General features: G+C 38.3%; 2 protein-coding genes and 1 long non-coding RNA gene across 4 annotated transcripts; 2 read left to right on the top strand and 1 right to left on the bottom strand.

The window, feature by feature from the left end:
• The first annotated feature begins 13,057 nt into the window (after positions 1–13,057).
• On the top strand, positions 13,058–15,428 carry LOC120269394 (protein NRT1/ PTR FAMILY 2.7-like). Of its 2 annotated transcripts, none has more exons than XM_039276731.1 (4): positions 13,058–13,247; positions 13,356–13,573; positions 13,756–14,276; positions 14,414–15,428. In XM_039276731.1, exons 1-4 carry the CDS (start codon positions 13,157–13,159, stop codon positions 15,171–15,173), a joined length of 1,590 nt encoding a protein of 529 aa, XP_039132665.1. In that variant the 5' UTR covers positions 13,058–13,156; the 3' UTR covers positions 15,174–15,428. The 2 variants fall into 2 exon arrangements, with proteins under 2 accessions (XP_039132665.1, XP_039132667.1); XM_039276733.1 differs by having other exon boundaries at positions 13,060–13,247; positions 13,356–13,475.
• A 681-nt stretch (positions 15,429–16,109) lies between these two features.
• Positions 16,110–19,226, top strand: LOC120269034 (protein NRT1/ PTR FAMILY 2.7-like). The gene is made up of 4 exons (XM_039276326.1): positions 16,110–16,687; positions 16,802–17,019; positions 17,663–18,195; positions 18,300–19,226. The coding sequence occupies exons 1-4, from the start codon at positions 16,618–16,620 to the stop codon at positions 19,054–19,056; spliced, it is 1,578 nt and encodes a 525-aa protein (XP_039132260.1). The 5' UTR covers positions 16,110–16,617; the 3' UTR covers positions 19,057–19,226.
• Positions 16,881–18,307, bottom strand: LOC120269036. Its single transcript, XR_005539089.1, has 4 exons — positions 18,134–18,307; positions 17,900–18,044; positions 17,653–17,738; positions 16,881–17,009 (listed from the first exon to the last, which is right to left on the bottom strand). It is a non-coding gene; the product is annotated as an uncharacterized LOC120269036 (long non-coding RNA).
• Positions 19,227–19,536: the final 310 nt, after the last annotated feature.

Below are 19,536 nucleotides of genomic sequence, written 5' to 3'. Positions count from 1 at the left end.
TCTCACTTCATACCATCTCCCCTTCATTCTCATTTTCTCTCATTTTCATCTTATTTTAACTTCTAATTACTGACCGATGCAGATTTGACCGATTTACTTTGAATAAATTACTGACCGGTGCAGGTTTAACCAAGCTACTTTGTGCTAAGTACTAACCAATGCAGGTTTCATCGTATGATTTTGTGCTAATTACTAATCGGTGCAAGTTTTACAGTCATACTTTTTGCTTATTACTAACCTGTGCAGGTTTGATCGACATACTTTGTACTAATTACTGACCGATACAGGTTTTACTGACGACCTACTTTGTACTAATTACTGACCGGTGCAGGTTTGACCGTCCTACTTTGTACTAATTATTGACAGGTGCAATTTTGACCGTCCTACTTTGTACTAAGTACTTACCGGTGCAGGTTTGACCGTCTTATTTTGTACTAAATATTTACTGGTGCAGGTTTGACCGTCCTACTTTGTATTAAATACTTACCGGTGTAACTTTAACCTACGTACTTTGTACTAATTACTGACCGGTGCAGATTTGACCGACCTACTTTGTAGTAATTAAAAACATGTTTTACAGTCCTACTTTGTACTAAATATTTCTTCTAATAATTTGTTATTAGTGCCAGTTTGACCGTTTTATTTCTAATATTCTTCGGGATTAGTAGTTTTTTTTTAAAAAATAAAACGTTATATATATATATATCAACTATTATTTTTTTAGTTATAAAATTAAGTGGAAATTGCCAGAAAAATCCCCTAACTTTGTAATATGCACAAAAACACCCCTAACTTTGTGTATCCTTAAAAATACATTCCTTTTAAACTCAATGATTTTCAAACCCCCAAAAGTTGTAACCGGCGTTAACAGAGTTAATTTTGAATTTTATGGATGAAATTGCCCTTGCATGGGAAGTTGTGGCAGTGCAATCATGTTATACCCAGTGTTTACTGTAGATTACTATAGCCCATTTCTATAGATTTTTCGACCCAATTCATCGTAGCACATCGATCCTCGTAGCAAATCGGTTCACGTAGCGACTTGTTCCCTGTAGAAGCCTCGGTTTGATAGAGGCCCTGTACTCGTAGTAGCTCACATCGTAGTGTACTGAAAAATTTTTCCCTTAAAACATTTCTTCTTCTTCTTTTTCTTTCTTCTCTTCTTCTTTTCCTTGTCTTGGCCGAACCTTCCCATTTTCTTATTTTTTTCCGCGAAGTTTTTCCGCGAACCAAGCATCCTATCTCTTCCTCCTTCACCATTGAGCTTGGTAAGCATAGATTTATGGTTTTATACCGTATTTATTCTTGTATTTTTCCTTGTTTTAGTTTTTCAAAAACCTAGAATTTCTCCATGGATTTGCATGTTTATAGGTTTAAATTGAAGCCATTGAATTGTTGATCTTGTGTGAGAATGTTGTAGAAGAAAAATTTGTGATTTAGAGTTGTAAATTGGGAGAAAACCATAGTATAGGGCTCGGTTTTCTTGTAGCATTTCGAGGGTTACTCGTAGCACCGCAATCTTTAGTTGTTTCTTTTGATTTCTTTTGGATTAGATTGAAGCTAAAACCCCTAGGAACTCATTGGGAACCTTTTAAACCTAGTTTTTGAGCTAATCTTAGGATCGAATTAGGGTGGTTTGTTAGAAAAACTTAGGGTTTTTTTCTTGTTTGTTTGTTTTTTTGCTAATTTTTTTGTGGTGTTTTGTTATGCTTTGGCAAGGGAGAAGAAGTCTTGGCTCGAGGCAAAGACTTAGCCGAGGAGTAGCTTCGAGGAAGATAAATTGCCGATCCCGTGAGTGGAATTATTTAGCATAGCTTTATTAGAAGAATGCCAATAGCTATATATATATATATATATATATATATATGCATTTCATGTTTTAAGTAAGTTTTATTGATTTATACTTGTTTGGTAATTTGGTGAATGATAATTATTGTTGAGGCAAATCTTGGATGTCTCTTTTTGGCTTTTTGTTTTTGTTATCGTGGAAATTGTGATTGATATATGTATCCATGAGTTTGTGAAATCATTATTTTTTGTTTGAAACTTGAGTTTTTGTTATGAAAAATCTTTGATTTGGTGAAATCCCTAGGCTTGAAGCAAATTTTTGGATTGTTGAAAAGGAAAAAGGATTTCCATGTTGTTGCTTGTGTTGGGACTTGCAAATTATTTTTGTGTTAAAAGTTTGGGCTTTGCTTATGTGTTTATCTTGTCCTCGTGCAAATGGTCGAGGTATTCTTGATTTATGATCATGGATGGATATTGTACTCCGAGTGGAGTTGTATTTTATTGTGGTGATTGTTTTGGTGATATCCTCATCGCGAGTAGGCGGTCTTCACGGCCCGACCTTTTTGAGGTGGCGTGTCGACCGGCTCGATTACTACGAGGGCCGTTCGGTGGGAGTGTAGAGCCCCCGACTCGGATATTCATCGGGTAGCCGGAGTCACCAACCGGTGAACTGATGGGTCAACGTCAAGGGCATGAGTACCTTGGCGGCTCGAACTCCAGCCATGGCACAGCGAAGGTTTAGAGAGTTTTCTAGACCATATTATGTTGGGTGAGTGTTGGGTATTGTGTTTATTTATTTCAAAACCCATGATATTTTTGTTGTTTTACTTGTATTTAAAACCATGCTTTTATGATTTTTGTGTTGTAAACCCTAGTTGGGGTAAAAAAGAGTTTTTCTTGGTATTATTATGTTTTTTTAATTCTCTTGAAGGCTTCTATTATATGTAATAATGTTTCTAAACTTGTATCACTTTGGTAAAAGCATTTATTTTGATGATTCATTATTATTATTTTTTCTTTGTTGGTGTATTTTTTTCCGCTAAGGTTGTGCTAACCTCCCTCACTCGAGTAACTTGAGTTACTCATCCCTCTTCTTCCTCCCGGATCGCTGCGGTAGTAGGTGTGACCGTGTGGCGTCAGATCGGCATTTACTACTATTCTATCATCCGTTGTATTTCCTTCGCTCATGTATGTTGTTGTTGTCATGGAACATGTTATAAGACCTATGGATCCACTAGTGTGTAGAAAACTTGTTGCATGGTTTAGTATTTAAATACTCTTAAACTTCTGTATTACCATTTCCTCACGTTGTTAGGGTTGTTTCCCCTGTATTTTGTGAACCTCTCATATTTTTCCGTATCCCTATTGTTGTTGTTGTTGTTGTTGTTGTTGTTGTTGTTATTCGCCGTCTGTGTAACATTGTTTTTTCTCGCTCTATATCCGCGATATGTATATTGTTGAATTCCGGGTGTGTTGATTAGCCTTGCGGCATCCCCGAGGGTTGAGTGGCGGGGTATCCCTCCTCGGGATTGCTCGCGGCGATTGTCGCGTCTCGTGGGCCCCTGGTCGGGCGTGACAATTTTATTGGTATCGAGCTATCTGGTTTAGACTAATAGTCGTAACTTTGTTCTTGTCTTCGACCTGCCTTCCGTAGTAACTAGTGGATCCGAGCTTAGAGTTGAGCATGTAGCATCGTTGCATATAGGAATTGATTTTGAAAGTTCTTTTGGTGTCTTTTTTTCATAGAAAATGCCAAGATAACGCCTCGCAAGACACGCAGCTGGAGCAGCTTGCTCTCGCTGCTGAGCCTACTCATCGCATCGCTTAGAGGTGGACGGCGTGGAGTGCCATCTCCACCGCCTCCTCCTTCGCCGCCCAGGCAGGGAGGCTACATTCTAGGCACGCACTGCCAGAAAGCGGCCGCGATGCATGGTCCTAGAGTACCCGAGCTCGCGCCTGCACCCCGACGTCCGAGTTAGCTCCGTCTCGCAGAGGCGATGCGAGCTTTCGAGCCTATTGGGACAATCGGGATAGGCAAATGACCCTATCAGGGAGTTCGTAGACTTCATGAGCTTTTGGAGCATGTATGGAGAGGATGTCACCGATCGCTGCACCACACGCTCAAAGACCACCCTCGAATGCAGATCGGTTCCCCTAGTCCCCGCAGAGGACAAGAGGGTCCAGCCCGAGTTTGTTCTTGTCTAAGCTCCTCGAAGGAAGCCCCGGACAGCTAGGGTCGCAGCTTCTTTTGATGGCACGCAGCGATGCCATGGTTGCCAAAGAGTGGCTAAAGCGGGTGATAGCTACTTTTACCTACATGGTTCTAGAAGAAGACCTGAGGCTCAAGGTTGCTACGAGGTTACTTGAGGGCAGAGCCGTGAGTTTGGTGGGAAAGTCCCGAAAGGTCGCTCCCCGTGTTGTTTTGAGTTGGTCGATTTTCGGAGGGAGTTTGACGAGGAGTACTACACCCGCTTCCATAGAGACCCGTAAAAAGGCGGGGAGTTCATGCAGCTGAAACCGTGGTAGCGATCTCGCTGACGAGTATGAGATGTAATTAAAGGACCTAGCAAACTTTGTACTGAACCGTAGGTTCCGAGGAAGTCCTGTGTTCGAAGTTCGAGGCCGGACCGAACCCTCGATGTCCCGGGAGAGGATGGCGCCATCGTAGAAACCGTAGTTTTAAGGAAGTAGTGCAGCTTGGCCCCTTCGAGCGTAAAAAGTTGGTCCCGAAGGCGCATCTAATCCGTGAAAGCATCAAGAAGAGGAGAGGTGCGAAAATGAGTCAATCCTCAAAGAAGAGCAGAGGTGAGAGTTCATCTAGTGGTGCACCTTCGCTTGGTTTCTTCGAGGGTTCCACCGCCCGCACCACGGGGCAAGAGAGTTCACTACCTTCAGCAGAGGTGTCGTCATCAGATCGCCAGGAACTATGCGACGTTGTTGGAATTGTCATAAGTTCCATGGAGGACGATGTCGAGAACCGCTGCGAGATGTTATCGAGTGTGACAAGCTGGATCACATCGTGACGCAGTGTCCACCGTCGACCCGTGGGGGACCCCTACTCCCGGACTTAATCCAGTCATCCTACTCGACCTAGAGGTTCACAAACCTGCGGCTCAGTGCACGCACCACCGCTACAAGATCCGTAGCAATGAGCAACACCCCCTCAGCCGGAGGATCACGCCTCGCAGACTAGATCTCGCACCGTGATCTTTGCCCCGACTAATGAAGAGCCTAGGCGGTGTCGACATGATCACGTGTGACAATATCTATCTTTTGTTTGATGCATGTGTATTGTTAGACTCGAGTCATAGAGGTCTTTTTGTCGTAAGAAGGAAATTTCGAGGGCTAAATTTTTCTTAAGGGGGAGTAGAATGTTATACCCAAAGGTTTCATCGAGATTACTATAGCCCATTTCTATAGATTTTCAGCTCACATCAGTAGCAAACTGATCCTCAGTAGCAAATCGGTTCTCAGAGCGACTTGTTCTCGTAGAAGCTCGGTTTGATAGAGGCCCTGCAATCGTAGTAGCCCAGCTATCAGAAAGTGTACCGAAAAATTTTTCCCTTAAAACATTTCTTCTTCTTCTTTTTCTTCTTCTTCTTCTTTTCCTTGTCTCGCCGAACCTTCCCATTTTTCTTATTTTTTTCCCGGCGAAGTTTTTCCGGCGAACCAAGCATCCTATCTCTTCCTCCTTCACCATTGAGCTTGGTAAGCATAGATTTATGGTTTTATACCGTATTTATTCTTGTATTTTTCCTTGTTTTTAGTTTTTCAAAACCTAGAATTTCTCCATGGATTTGCATGTTTATAGGTTTAAATTGAAGCCATTGAATTGTTGATCTTGTGTGAGAATGTTGTAGAAGAAAAATTTGTGATTTAGAGTTGTAAATTGGGAGAAAACCATAGTATAGGGCTCGGTTTTACTCGTAGCATTTCCGAGGTTACTCGTAGCACCGGCAATCTTTAGTTGTTTCTTTTGATTTCTTTGGATTAGATTGAAGCTAAAACCCCTAGGAACTCATTGGGAACCTTTTAAACCTAGTTTTGAGCTAATCTTAGGATCGAATTAGGGTGGTTTGTTAGAAAAACTTAGGGTTTTTTTCTTGTTTGTTTGTTTTTGCTAATTTTTTTGTGGTGTTTTGTTATGCTTTGGCAAGGAGAAGAAGTCTTGGCTCGAGGCAAAGACTTAGCCGAGGAGTAGCTTCAGAGGAAGATAAATCGCCGATCCCGTGAGTGGAATTATTTAGCATAGCTTTTATTAGAAGAATGCCAATAGCTATATATATATATATATATATATATATATATGCATTTCATGTTTTAAGTAAGTTTTATTGATTTATACTTGTTTGGTAATTTGGTGAATGATAATTATTGTTGAGGGCAAATCTTGGATGTCTCTTTGGCTTTTTGTTTTTGTTATCGTGGAAATTGTGATTGATATATGTATCCATGAGTTTGTGAAATCATTATTTTTGTTTGAAACTTGAGTTTTGTTATGAAAAATCTTTGATTTGGTGAAATCCTAGGCTTGAAGCAAATTTTTGATTGTTGAAAGGAAAAAGGATTTCCATGTTGTTGCTTGTGTTGGGACTTGCAAATTATTTTGTGTTAAAAGTTTGGGCTTTGCTTATGTGTTTATCTTGTCCTCGTGCAAATGGTCGAGGTATTCTTGATTTATGATCATGGATGGATATTGTACTCCGAGTGGAGTTGTATTTTATTGTGGTGATTGTTTTGGTGATATCCCTATCGCAGTAGGCGGTCTTCACGGCCGCCCTTTTGAGGTGGCGTGTCGACCCGGCCGATTACTACGAGGGCCGCCTCGGTGGGAGTGTAGAGCCCCGATCGGATATTCATCGGTAGCCGGAGTCACCAACCGTGAACTGATGGGTCAACGCTCAAGGGCATGAGTACCTTGGCGGCTCGAACTCCAGCCATGGCTACGCGAAGGTTTAGAGAGTTTTCTAGACCATATTATGTTGGGTGAGTGTTGGGTATTGTGTTTATTTATTTCAAACCCATGATATTTTTTGTTGTTTTTACTTGTATTTAAAAACCATGCTTTTATGATTTTTTTGTGTTGTAAACCCTAGTTGGGGTAAAAAGAGTTTTCTTGGTATTATTATGTTTTTTTAATTCTCTTGAAGGCTTCTATTATATGTAATAATGTTTCTAAACTTGTATCACTTTGGTAAAGCATTTATTTTTGATGATTCATTATTATTATTTTTCGTTTGCTGGTGTATTTTTTTCCGCTAAGGTTGTGCTAACCTCCCTCACCGAGTAACTTGAGTTACTCATCCCTCTTTCTTCCTCCCGCATCTGCAGGTGTAGTAGGTGTGACCGTGTGGCAGCAGCATCGGCATTTACTACTATTCTATCATCCGTTGTATTTCCTTCGGGCTCATGTATGTTGTTGTTGTCATGGAACATGTTATAAGACCTATGGATCCACTAGTGTGTAGAAAACTTGTTGCATGGTTTAGTATTTAAATACTCTTAAACTTCGTGTATTACCATTTCCCTACTCGTTGTTAGGGTTGTTTCCCTGGGTATTTTGTGAACCTCTATATTTTCTGTATCCTATTGTTGTTGTTGTTGTTGTTGTTGTTGTTGTTGTTACCGCTGCTGTGTAACATTGTTTTTTCTCGCTCTATATCTCGCGATATGTATATTGTTGAATTCGGTGTGTTGATTAGCCTCTGCGGCATCCCGAGGGTTGAGTGGCGGGGTATCCCTCCTCGGGATTGCTCGCGCGATTGTCGCTGCCCTCGTGGGCCCGCGGGTCGGGGCGTGACAAATCATGTTTCCGGTTTGAGAGGAAGTGAGGGGTTATTTTTTTTGGATAATCCATAGAGACAACCATTTCTGGCGCCGGTTATACTTTTTTTTCCTCTTTTCGCCTCTTCAGCTTTTCTTTTCGACTGGGCATCCTTGTCTCGAAGTTCTTCTTCGCTTTCCACTATTGTCTCGAAGAAAAATTCTCGCTCAAGTGTTCGGCATTTCATTAGTTTGCAGTGTATGGTTTTGAGTCAAGGTGGACGCCGTTGAAGAAGTTGTGTTTATGATTTTATTTTATAAACGATTATTTTAGAAAAAGAGATTTTCAAACTGATGGAACGACATGCATGGGCGCAAGCGACGCACAAGTGGCTGATGGAGGATGTCCCACAAGCTGCCGCTCGAGTACAAACGAGATGCGCCGGAAAGAAAGCAAGTGACGATTGAAGCCATATTGTCATCGCTCGAAGGAAAAGAGGGAATAAATCATGAGTCTTTGTTTAAATTTTAAACTTTTTATGTTTTAAAAATGTGATTTAATGTTTAAACTATCGGTTTACTGTTTAAATATTTTGGATAACGTTTAAGCACACATGTAAACCGTTTAAATATTTTGACTTTATTGTTTAAAAATATTTGTTATTGTTTAAATTAAATGCTTTCATTGACATTATGTTGAAGATAGATATTTTTCCAAAACCTACGAAAGATACAGAGATTCCATCAAGAGAACACTTGAGCAGCTTGTTCAACAAAGGGGAGAAGAAGAAAATTTTATCAAGCTCCTGATGGTGTACCTCATGGGTACAATCCTCTTCCCAAACATGTTCTGCTCGGTTCCGGACTGGAAAGTTGACTATGTCGATGACCTACCTGCCATGGGACGATATGCATTATGATTTTTTTATAAACGATTATGTTAGGAAAAGAGATTTTCAAACTGATGGAACGATATGCATGGGCGCAAGAGACGCACAAGTGGCTGATGGAGGACGTCCCACAAGCAGCCGCTCCAGTGCAAGCGAGATACACCGGGAAGAAAGCAAGCGACGATAGAAGCCATATTGTCATCACGAGTCTCCGTTTAAATTTCAAACTTTTATGTTTAAAAAATGTGATTTAGTGTTTAAATTATAGGTTCATTGTTTAAATATTTTGGATATCGTTTAAACACATATGTAAACCGTTTAAATATTTGAGTTAATTTTTTAAAACTATTTGTTATTGTTTAAATTGAATGCGTCCTCGACGCCATTCACTTAATGACACCCCCCCCGACGCTGATATCCTAAGGCAAAAATGAGAAAGTGTCGACTGCGCCGTCTATATCATGCGGTTTATCAAACAACTACTCAACGGTGAAAAGCTACGACTACTGCAAGCGGACGTCCCTTACTGGCGCTTAAAATATGTTACCCGCATACTTAAGGAAGGGAGCGCAGCCGGCATCACTGAGAAAAAGGATTCCTCAACCGGGGTGAAAAATATTAATATGTAATTATGTAAAACAAAATTACCGTGTAGATAACATTGTAACTCATTTAAATATAATTGATTTTGTTTAAATATCATTTTCATTGTTTAATTTCTAAGTTTCTCTGTTTAAACAACATTGTCTTACTGTTTAAATATCATTGTTTTTGGTTTAAATACCGTTGTCTCTGTTTAGATATTAAGCCATTTTGTTTAACTTTTTGTTTATTTACAATGCCCTTTTTGTCTCTGTTTAAATATCAAAAGTTGACACTCAAATAAGTTTGCATCTTTTGAAATATTTGTTTATTTACAATGCCTATCGTACCTCGAACACTTGCGACTCGATCCTCTTTCGTCTATTAAGATCATCGGCACAACGACCAACCTCTACCAACATGAAGATTTCGGCTTTCATCAACATGTATCTCTACCTTCGAATGTATGTCCGAGCATAAGTAGATCTCCCATTTGTTCTCTTGCTCATAGCGGTTGCATGACATGCACATCAACTTGAACCTGTACAACATAGAACACGAACACTTAAATAGAAAAAATTATATTTAAACGGTAAGATTAGAAGTTAAACGAAAAGCCAGAGAGTTAAACACAGACAATGATGTTTGCACATTAAGAAAAAGTTTTTAAAGGATAACAACAATTCTCAAGTGATAAAAATCAACTCTATTTTAAAGGATGTGTCATGGTCATCCTCCTTTGGAGAATCCTCGGCAATCAAGCAATAAGTGAAAACTTTCTTTTCCTGACCAAGTTGAAATGCCTGCTTAATTGCTTGTCCCATCATCGTTTGCTGGAGAATCCTCCGCATTCAGGTAATTACGCAAGCTTTCCGACTTGTTGCGTGGTTGCAGCTGATTGATTCTCCAGAAGAGGATAATCATGACACATCCTTTAAGATAGAGTTGATCTAAAAAATGTGGTTTGACTGAAGTGAATATACTGGACACATGAAGAAGAACCTCATCCGAGAAGAAGCAGAGGAGGAGGAGGAGGAGGAGGAGAAGGAGGAAGAGGAGGAGGAGAAGGGGTGTCCAGGGGAAGGGGTCTTCCTTCTCATTTATGGTGTGAAGTCCACAAGCCGGTTGATGCTTCAGATCCAAGAAAAAAAGAGAAACGCACGGGGGACCGAGCTTGACTGATAACGAGAAAGGGGTCTTCCAATATTTATGTTAAATTTTAGAAAATTTAATGACGTCATTAATTCTTATGCACGGGATACCATAAACTTGTCATCTGCGGTCTTGTATAATGGGCCAGTCCTTGATCTTCTAAATTCTAACGACAACACTTCAGATTGATCTGACGAGGAATGAAGGCATCCCATACCGTTAGGGTCGCCATGGGATGGGACAGGAGCTCTCGCAGAATCCGAATTCCTGCCAACATTTCAGTTTAAACGAAAAAGATCAATATTTTAAGTAGAGACATAAAGTGTTTAAATGATAAATTATAAATTTAAACGTTAAGACAAATATTTAAATAAAGACGAAATAAATTAAACGGAGAAAACAATACTTAAATAGAAACATAATATATTTAAACGGAGACGTGCACAGTTAAAGAATAATTAACTTATACAACTAGATAAACATAAAAGAGAAGAACTTTACAACGAAAGGAATTAATTTTCAGTACGATTCGACAATGGCACATCCGCTGGAAGTCAACCTCATTTTTTATTGAACAAACCGTTTTATATCCATCAGATGTGATAAACTTCACCTTGACACGAGAAACATCGAGATCGCATCGCTCACATTTTTAAAAATTGTGTTACTCCCTCCCTCCCGCAGAATGATCAAAGAGAGAGAGAGAGAGCAACGAAGAAATTCTCACCTTATCGCGAAACCAGCAGAACTCAAATCGAACAAAATAAATGAGAAGAAGAAGAAGAAGAAGATGTGCACGGCCTTTTAAACTTTGCTTGAAAAAAAAAACAAACAGGAAGAAAAAAAATTGCATAAAGTGCAAAAGATGATGTGATTGGACGGTTTTTTTACCACCATTTGCAAGGGCAAAAATGGAAATTCATAAACTTAACCCAGTTGAAGTGACCGGAAGAGGGTAAAAGGGAATTTAAATTAAAATTGAAGGGTTGTCCGGGGTGTGCAAAAGTTGGAGGGGCTATTTAGGAATTTTTGAAATTCATGATGGGTGAACAGTAATTTTCCCAAAAATTAATTATATAAAAAAATATTTGTTTATATCTTAACGGTGCAACATACAATTGTTAAGATTTTTTTTTTAGAAAAAAGAGAAAAGTAGAGTTAATCTCCCGTTTTCAAATTTTTTTTATTAAAAAATAAAAAATACCAAGAAAACGGGAGAAACTCTCCCATTTTCTATATTTAAAAATGAAATTAAAAAGGTTGAAAACGGGGAAGTTTTCCCGTTTTCCCTGAACATGCATATTTTGGTAAATATTTTATTTTTTTGTAATATTTTAAAAAAAACTGGTAATGGACAATGTGAGAATAAGAATTATTTTTAATAGTAACTTATACCCATGTTTAAATGCACAACTTTTACAATGGGAATGATGTAAGGAATTAATAGTATACCATAGAGGAAAATTTATTCTGTCCAAAATTGAGGGAAATAGCACTGTTTGGAGAGGAATTAATAATAATAACATTTGAAATATTACTTTTGCCCCTAATAAATATTTAATTAAATAAAATAATTAATTATAATAATTAAAATAAACTATTTAGTATATATTTATATAGATACATATAATAATTAAAGTGAAATGACTCTTTTGCCCACAAAGGAGATTTTATTAAATTATTAAAAAAATTATTGAAATGATATTTTTACCCTGTGAGTATTTAATTAAATAAAAATTATTAATTATAATAATTAAAGTGTAATAGCATTTCCTCCTATAGAGAATTAATTATATAAAACTATTTATTTAAATAGTTAATTGAAATAATTAAAACTAATAATAATTAAAATGAGATACTTAATTTGAATATCTAATTATAATAATTACTTTAAATAATGATATTTAAAATATTTTATAAATAAAAAAGTTATTTATCATTATATATATCTTATTGTATTTATTTGTATCATAGATATAAAAATAATTTTGTCACATTCTCTTTTTCTATTTTTTTATTTATAATCAAATATTCTTTAATTTTATTTCATTAGTGGCCATAAATGTTTGTAATGTATATCGTTGTAGCCACAAATATATTTTTTTTGTAACTGGATAGTCACATATCTTTTCTCCGGTAGCACTTGTGGCTATAAAGGCTTATTTGGAGGCTATTTCCAGTAACTTAGCTAATCTGGAGGGGTTATTTTTGACGACTTGGCTGATGTGGAAGAGAGTTTCACATCAACCAAACCGCCGAAAATAGCTTTCAAATATGCATTTATGATCATAGATGCTACCGGAGAATAGTCATGTCACCCTCTGATTACCAAAAAAAAAAAACCCGTGAAATGAACCCAATATTCTTTCGACGAAAGTTGTGATTTCCATTTATATCCGGCCCCACACACCATGTATTTATTCCTTGGTTCTCGCTTTTGCAATGAGAAAGATTGATATACTTGCTACTTTCAGCTTTAAAAACACTTTGGCACTAAAGTCAAAAAAAAAAAAATTGAAAATGAAGGTTTTTGATTGGAAAAGAGCATGACAAAGATTAGCGTGAGAAAGCCATTTGGAGTGTGCTTTACTTTCAAATGCCCAATTTCTCAGTCTATCTAAAGCCCAATCATGAACATGTTGCAATTTTTTTTTTTCAAACCAATACATTAAAAATATATATATATTTATATATATTAACAAATCATAAAAACACCTTGTCAATGATGGGAAAATAAGGACTTAGATTATTCTGAGGGTCATTTCTTAATTTTATTGCTCTAAAGATTCTAAATTATTGCTCATCAATTATCATACTTGCCACAGGTCAAATCAGGACATAAAGTGGCAGACAAGAGTTAAAAAGAAGAAAAAGACACCACCATTCTCTTGAGCAATCAACACAAGCAAAATGAAACAAGACACACCTTCAAGTTGTATACTACCAGCAGCAGCAGCAGCAGCAGCAGCAGCAATTGAGATATGGATAATGATCAGCTCCTTGCACCACCATCTCCTCCTCCTCCTCATCGCCGGAGACTTGGTGGCTGGATCACCTTCCCTTTCATCATTGGTACTCCTTCAAACCTCTTCTCTATCCTTTTCTCTTCTTCTTTGAATTTAATTGCAATTCAATGAAATTTTATTTAATTTTATTTATGTATTATGATTAATTTTGTAGGGGCAATGATGGGGACAGGGATTGCCACTGGAGGCATGGCAAGCAACCTGACAGTGTATCTGATAGATGTGTTTAATATGGGCAAGTTAAATGCTGCTCAGCTCTCAAGCTTCGTCAATGGTTGTCTTAACATTGCTCCTCTTCTCATGGCTATTGTTTCTGACTCTTGCTTTGGTTCCTTTCTTGTTATATCCACTTCCATCATCTCTTCCTCTCTTGTGAGTCTTTCTCTATGTGTCCTTTTGGGGGGTGTGTGTGTGTGTGTGTGTGTGTGTGTGTTTTACGTTTATATACTTAATTTTGGGAGTAAGAAATTTAAATATATCAAGTTAATAAATATATTTGGAAACTCAAAACTTTCACATAAAAAGGCAATGAACTGAATGAGTATGTAATGCAGGGAATGCTTCTCTTCTTCCTCACTGCAACTGTCAGCTTGTTAAGAGCATCTCAATGTTCATCCATTGGTCCTTGTGAATCTCCAACTTCTTTGCAACTTGTAGTTCTCTACACTGCCATAACACTATGGATAATTGGGGTTGGAGGAACAAGGTTGAATCCAGCAACAATGGGAGCCAACCAGTTTGATAATGCTGATGATCAGAGTACATTCTTCAACTGGTATTTGTTCTCATTGAATGTTGCAGCACTGGTTGGAACTGTTGGCATTGTGTATGTTGACGATAATGTTGGTTGGGGATGGGGTTTTGGTGTTAGTGAAGCTCTCATTGTTGCTAGTCTTGTTCTTTTCATCTCCGGCCGGAGTTTATATCGCCGGCAAAAGCAGCCTCAGGGGAGTCCATTCTCTGCTCTTTGGCATGCAATGCTGTTGTCTATGAAGATGAAGAAGAAGATGGCTAAATTGGATGAAGGAGATAATGACTTTTGTTACCATTCCACAATTGATGTTGCTGCTCAAAGGTCTCTCTCTCTCTCACACACACACATACATGGTCACCATTAACATTTGAAGGCCAATCAGTAAAACATATACTATGACTTATACTTCTAATCTAATTCTGCTGCATTTGATCTTCAAAGCACATATATTTCTGCAGATTGCAAGATGAAATTATAGATGATTTGCCTTCATCATCATCATCAATTCAATCCACAAATCAACATCATCTTCAAGACTTGAAAACAGCAGCAAAGATCCTACCCATCTTCTTCTCTTCAGTACCAGCAGGCACCTCTGTATCCATGCAAGCAACCCTCACAATCCTCCAAGCTCTGGTCATGGACTGCCACATTGGCCACTCATTCCAAATCCCCCCAGCTTCAATGCTCGTCTTCAACCTCTCATCCACAGCTCTCTTCATCTGCATCTTCGACCGCGTCATATTCCCGCTCTGGCGTCGCCTAACAAACCACACTCCGACACCTCTCCAACGCATCGGTCTCGGCTACATTCTTTGCACCATTGCCATAGCATTGTCGGCACAAGTAGAACACACAAGACTTGATACATTATCAAACAAGCCAATGTCTGCGTTATGGTTAGTGCCTCCATTGATGCTCATGGGGTTAGGTGATGCACTGCACTATCCAGGAAGCATGACATTATATTACCAAGAGTTTCCGGCTTCCATGCGAAGCGTCGCCACGGGCATTGTATCATTGTGCAGCGGGTTAGGTTTCTATCTTAGCACTGCAGTGATCGGAGTTATCCGAAAGTTCACCGACTGGTTGAAGGATGATATTAATCAGTCTAGGGTTGATAAGGTGTATTGGATGATTGCCATGATAGGGGTGCTCAACTTTGGCTACTTTCTTTTTTGTGTTAGGATGTTCAAGAAAGGAACTAGTGTTGCATGATGATGGTGATCTCCTTGTAATTCTCAATATCACTTGTTCGGTTTATTAACACAATAGGAACTTGGGCCTGGCCCAATTCTAACACTGGGTCTGAAACAGCCCAATTCCAACACTTAAAACATGATTATGTCCAAAGGAGTAGGGTTAGATAGATACTTCTAATGTCCTATGACCTCCTGTCTTTTTTCAGATGGGGAGACATCAAAATAGTTTGCATTTTGTTGTATTTGTCAAGATGATGGCATTTTGTGTTAAGTGTTGTGCGTGTGGGTTTTGTCCTATATATATATATATATATATAAAATATTGAATTGCATTTATTTGCAGCTGATACATGGAGAAACAGAGCTAAATTTGATTTAATTATTATTAAATAAAAAATTAAAATTTTCAGACCAAAAATTAGTTTTTAAATAATAATAATATTTTTGTTAATATTAATTACTGTTTAATATATTTATTTAAAATTAATAAAAATAAAAATATAGTTAATTAATTGTTTGGGAGAACTGTACTTATCGTCTATTTTGATGAACAGGAATTAAAAAACAACAAGATTATAAAAATAAATAAATAAATAAATAAAAGAAAAGTAAAAGATTTACATGCAAAGCGAAGTGATTCTCTTGTATTTGACATTTAAAAAAAAATTGGGTGGAAAACTCTATTTAATCCCTGTATTTTATACAATTTCATCCATTTACTCCCTATTTTTTAATTTGTCTTCAATAGGTCCTTATATTGTCGGGAATCGGACAAATTAGATCCAGCCCTTCACGGTCGTTTCTCTATTTAGTCATGTGATTTTATTTAATTTGGACTTAATTTGTCCAATTTTGATAATATAAAGATCTATTAAGGATAAATTAAAAAATAGAGACTAAATAGAGTATTCTATTATATATATATATATAAAAGCACACAACATGTGTTGGGATAACCATCCGCTAAAAATATTAAATACCTAAATGCCATGAGGAAGGAGCATCTTCTGACCAAGTCCAGGACCTTCTTAAGTTCTAACAAGTCATTCACCAACCACTCAATGGCCCACCATTAACATGCCATTACATAACTAATAATATTCAATACTCAATGATTTGCCTTCATAGTCATTCTGATTTAAATTATGAACTACTTACTCAACAAGTTGGTCTTTACTGAGTTTCCAATTTCTACCCAACAAAGTCACAATAGGACCACAAAAGTTTAAAATGGCTGCAGTAATATATTAATAATTTTCAGTTTTGGTCCTTTTGGATCACCTTATAATTTTTCTATTCACTCTACTCAGTCAGATATGCTGTTGGCAAATAAAACTAATGCAAGAGTTCCAGGAAGCAAGATTTAGTGTTGGCAAATACAAACAAAAATCACAAAAAATCTCTATCCAATCCCTTACAACCAAAACCCATCTCTTCCTATCTATAATCAATTTCTGCCCATGGGGGAGCCATTGACAGAGGACAGAGCTCAAAGCAGAGGAGGATGGAAAACCTCACCTTTCATTCTAGGTATCATAATCTCTTACTTCCAACCATTACTTGTGATACTGTAAGGAATTATAGCTATAACAAGCATGTCAGATGTATGTTATGAGTAAATACTTATGTTGAGCATTGATGAAGGTGCTATGGTGGGAGTAGCAATTGCAGTAAATGGAGTTTTATCAAACCTGGCAGTGTATTTGATCCAGCAGTACAATATGGGGAGTATTCAAGCTACTCAGATCTTCAACATCATTAATGGATGTATCAGCCTTGCTCCTATTCTGGGAGGCATCATCTCTGACTCTTGGCTTGGCTGTTACTCTGTCATCACCATCGCCAGCGCTGCCTGTTTGTTGGTAAGCAAAGAATTAGGAGAAATTGTCTTGGTAATTGAAGAATAAATACATGGTTGGTTAATTTTTATTTTAAAAATCTTAATTTGAATGCAAAATTTTGATTCTTGAGTTCAACAACTATTCATTGCTTGTCTAGGGGGATTTTCCTTTCAAGCAAAAGGAAAATTCCTTGCAGATCTGTGAAAGGATTAGTGTTTCCTTTTGAAGTCGCTATGACTAATAGGTTTTTTAAGTTCCTGTCAAGGTGGACCTTTCCAACCTAAACATGCCACCCACTCAAACAAGGACCGCAGTAAAACAAACAGATGACAAGTCAAAAAAAAAAAAAGCTTGCATAACAAAAATTTGGATTAGAGGACGAAATAAATAAATAAAGAACAGCATGATGATAGGTATACATACAGCAGAGGGCATCCAGTTGAGTAATTGACATAAAAAGCAATTATTCAACAGTAAAGAAGAAACATAGAAGCGTTCTGAAGGGATGAACACAAAGCTAATTCTTGGGTCTGGTTGAAAGAAGAAAATAAAATCAACACCGTGTATTTCCCTCAATCCAAACAGATCACAGCAGGCCTAAAAATGAATATCTTTACTGTATTTTGAACGTTAGAAGATTAGATTCCTGCTTACCTGATTGCAGGGCACCATTCTGGCCACCTTAACATCAGCACTCCCTTCACTAAGGCCGGCCCCTTGCTCGCTGCCCACCTGTGAAGCTGCAACAATACGTCAGTTATCAGTTTTATACATTGCCATGGGCCTGATGGCTGTGGGAATTGGTGGCACCCGCTACAGCACCAGCACAATGGGAGCCAACCAGTTTGACAGTAATAAAGACAAGGGCACCTTCTTCAATTGGTTCTTCATTGCAGCCTACCTTGCTTCCATCATTGGCCACACTGCCATTGTCTACATACAGGACAATGCAGGCTGGGTATGGGGCTTCGGCCTGTGTTCAGTCATCACCGGCATTGGGCTGTGGCTTTTCCTCCATGGCACTCTGTACTTCCGACGTACCAAGCCTGAAGAAAACCCTTTCATGGAACTCATGCAAGTTATAGTATCAGCTGTAAAGAGTCCCAAGATAAGGCAAATATCTGAATGTCATTACCATACGTTAGACACTGAAGTTGGCAAGCCAACTCCACCTCGAGCTCTTACTGACAGCTTCAGGTATATATCTGATCACAGTTCTAGTCATATTTACCACTCTGCGGAGCTATAGGAAGTGGAACCTCTATCCGGGGAAACAATGACTAACTATGCTGAAAATGCAGTTTTCTAAATCGTGCTGCGTTCAATACTGAAGGCCGATATGCTTGTACTGTGGACCAAGTGGAAGACCTCAAGACTCTCATTCGACTAGCACCTCTTGTATCAACATTTCTCCTCCTGAGCAACTCCATTTCCATACAAAACAGCTTGACCACTCTCCAAGCACTTGTTATGGACCGCCACATTGGTCCTGGCTTCCTGATCCCTGCTGGTTCAGTGACTGTCTTCGTTCTGATCACAGCCAGCCTTGCAATCATTGTGCTCGACCGTGCTGTCTATCCGGTATGTCGCAGGTTTGCCCAACAAGTTCCCACTCCACTGCAGAGAATCGGCATTGGCCACCTTCTAAATGCATTGGCAATGGCATGGTCAGCTTTGGTTGAATCAAGCCGCCTGAAAGCCTTGAATTCACACCAGCAAGGTGGAACTAAGACTATGTCAGTTCTATGGGTTGTGCCACCTTTGATACTCATTGGAGTAGGCGAGGCCTTTCATTTCCCAGGACAGGTTGCAATGTTCTACCAAGAGTTTCCACCATCATTGGGCGGCACAGCAACAAGCATGGCTGCGTTAACAGCTGGGTTGGGCTACTATTTGAGCACAGCAATCATAGCAATGGTTAGAAGACTTACAGGTTGGTTAGAGGATGATACCAACAAGTCCAGGCTTGATAATGTTTATTGGATGCTAGCAGTGATGGCAATGCTGAACTTTGGATACTTCCTCTTATGTGCAAAGTTATATAAAAGGCGGCAGTAGATTCTCTACAACATCTGAAAACAAGAATTAACATTCAGATCAGTAGACATGGTGAATTTATGTGGATACAAAAACATTACAGTCAATGTTGTATATGAGGTAGGTCAATCCAACAACATACTATCGAAATATTTCGAAGTTAAAATATACACGAGAAAGTAGAAACTTTCTCTGGGCTTTCACTTTGCTCAAGAATCAGTCTGAGAAACAACATTAATCTATCTAATATCAAGAACGTACAAAAATATTAACTAATCAACTGCAATAAACAGAAATTCCATGAAGCACGAGTTTATCTTACCTTAGGTATGAGGATGGTGGAGTAATTCCAGGAGCAAACATTAGCAATTCTGTTTCTGGAACAATGCTCCGACAGCCTCTTAGGACCAACCTGGTGATCAGAACTACTGAAATCTGGAAGTATCTAGTTCAGCTAATTAGCACAAGCACAAGGAAAAAGGTTCAGGATGATGTTTACCC

This window comes from Dioscorea cayenensis, chromosome 9, assembly GCF_009730915.1.
Source record: "Dioscorea cayenensis subsp. rotundata cultivar TDr96_F1 chromosome 9, TDr96_F1_v2_PseudoChromosome.rev07_lg8_w22 25.fasta, whole genome shotgun sequence".
Classification (NCBI taxonomy): Eukaryota; Viridiplantae; Streptophyta; class Magnoliopsida; order Dioscoreales; family Dioscoreaceae; genus Dioscorea; species Dioscorea cayenensis.
The sequence above is the reverse complement of the archived record's forward strand: the minus strand, read 5'-3'. Positions and strand labels throughout refer to the sequence as shown.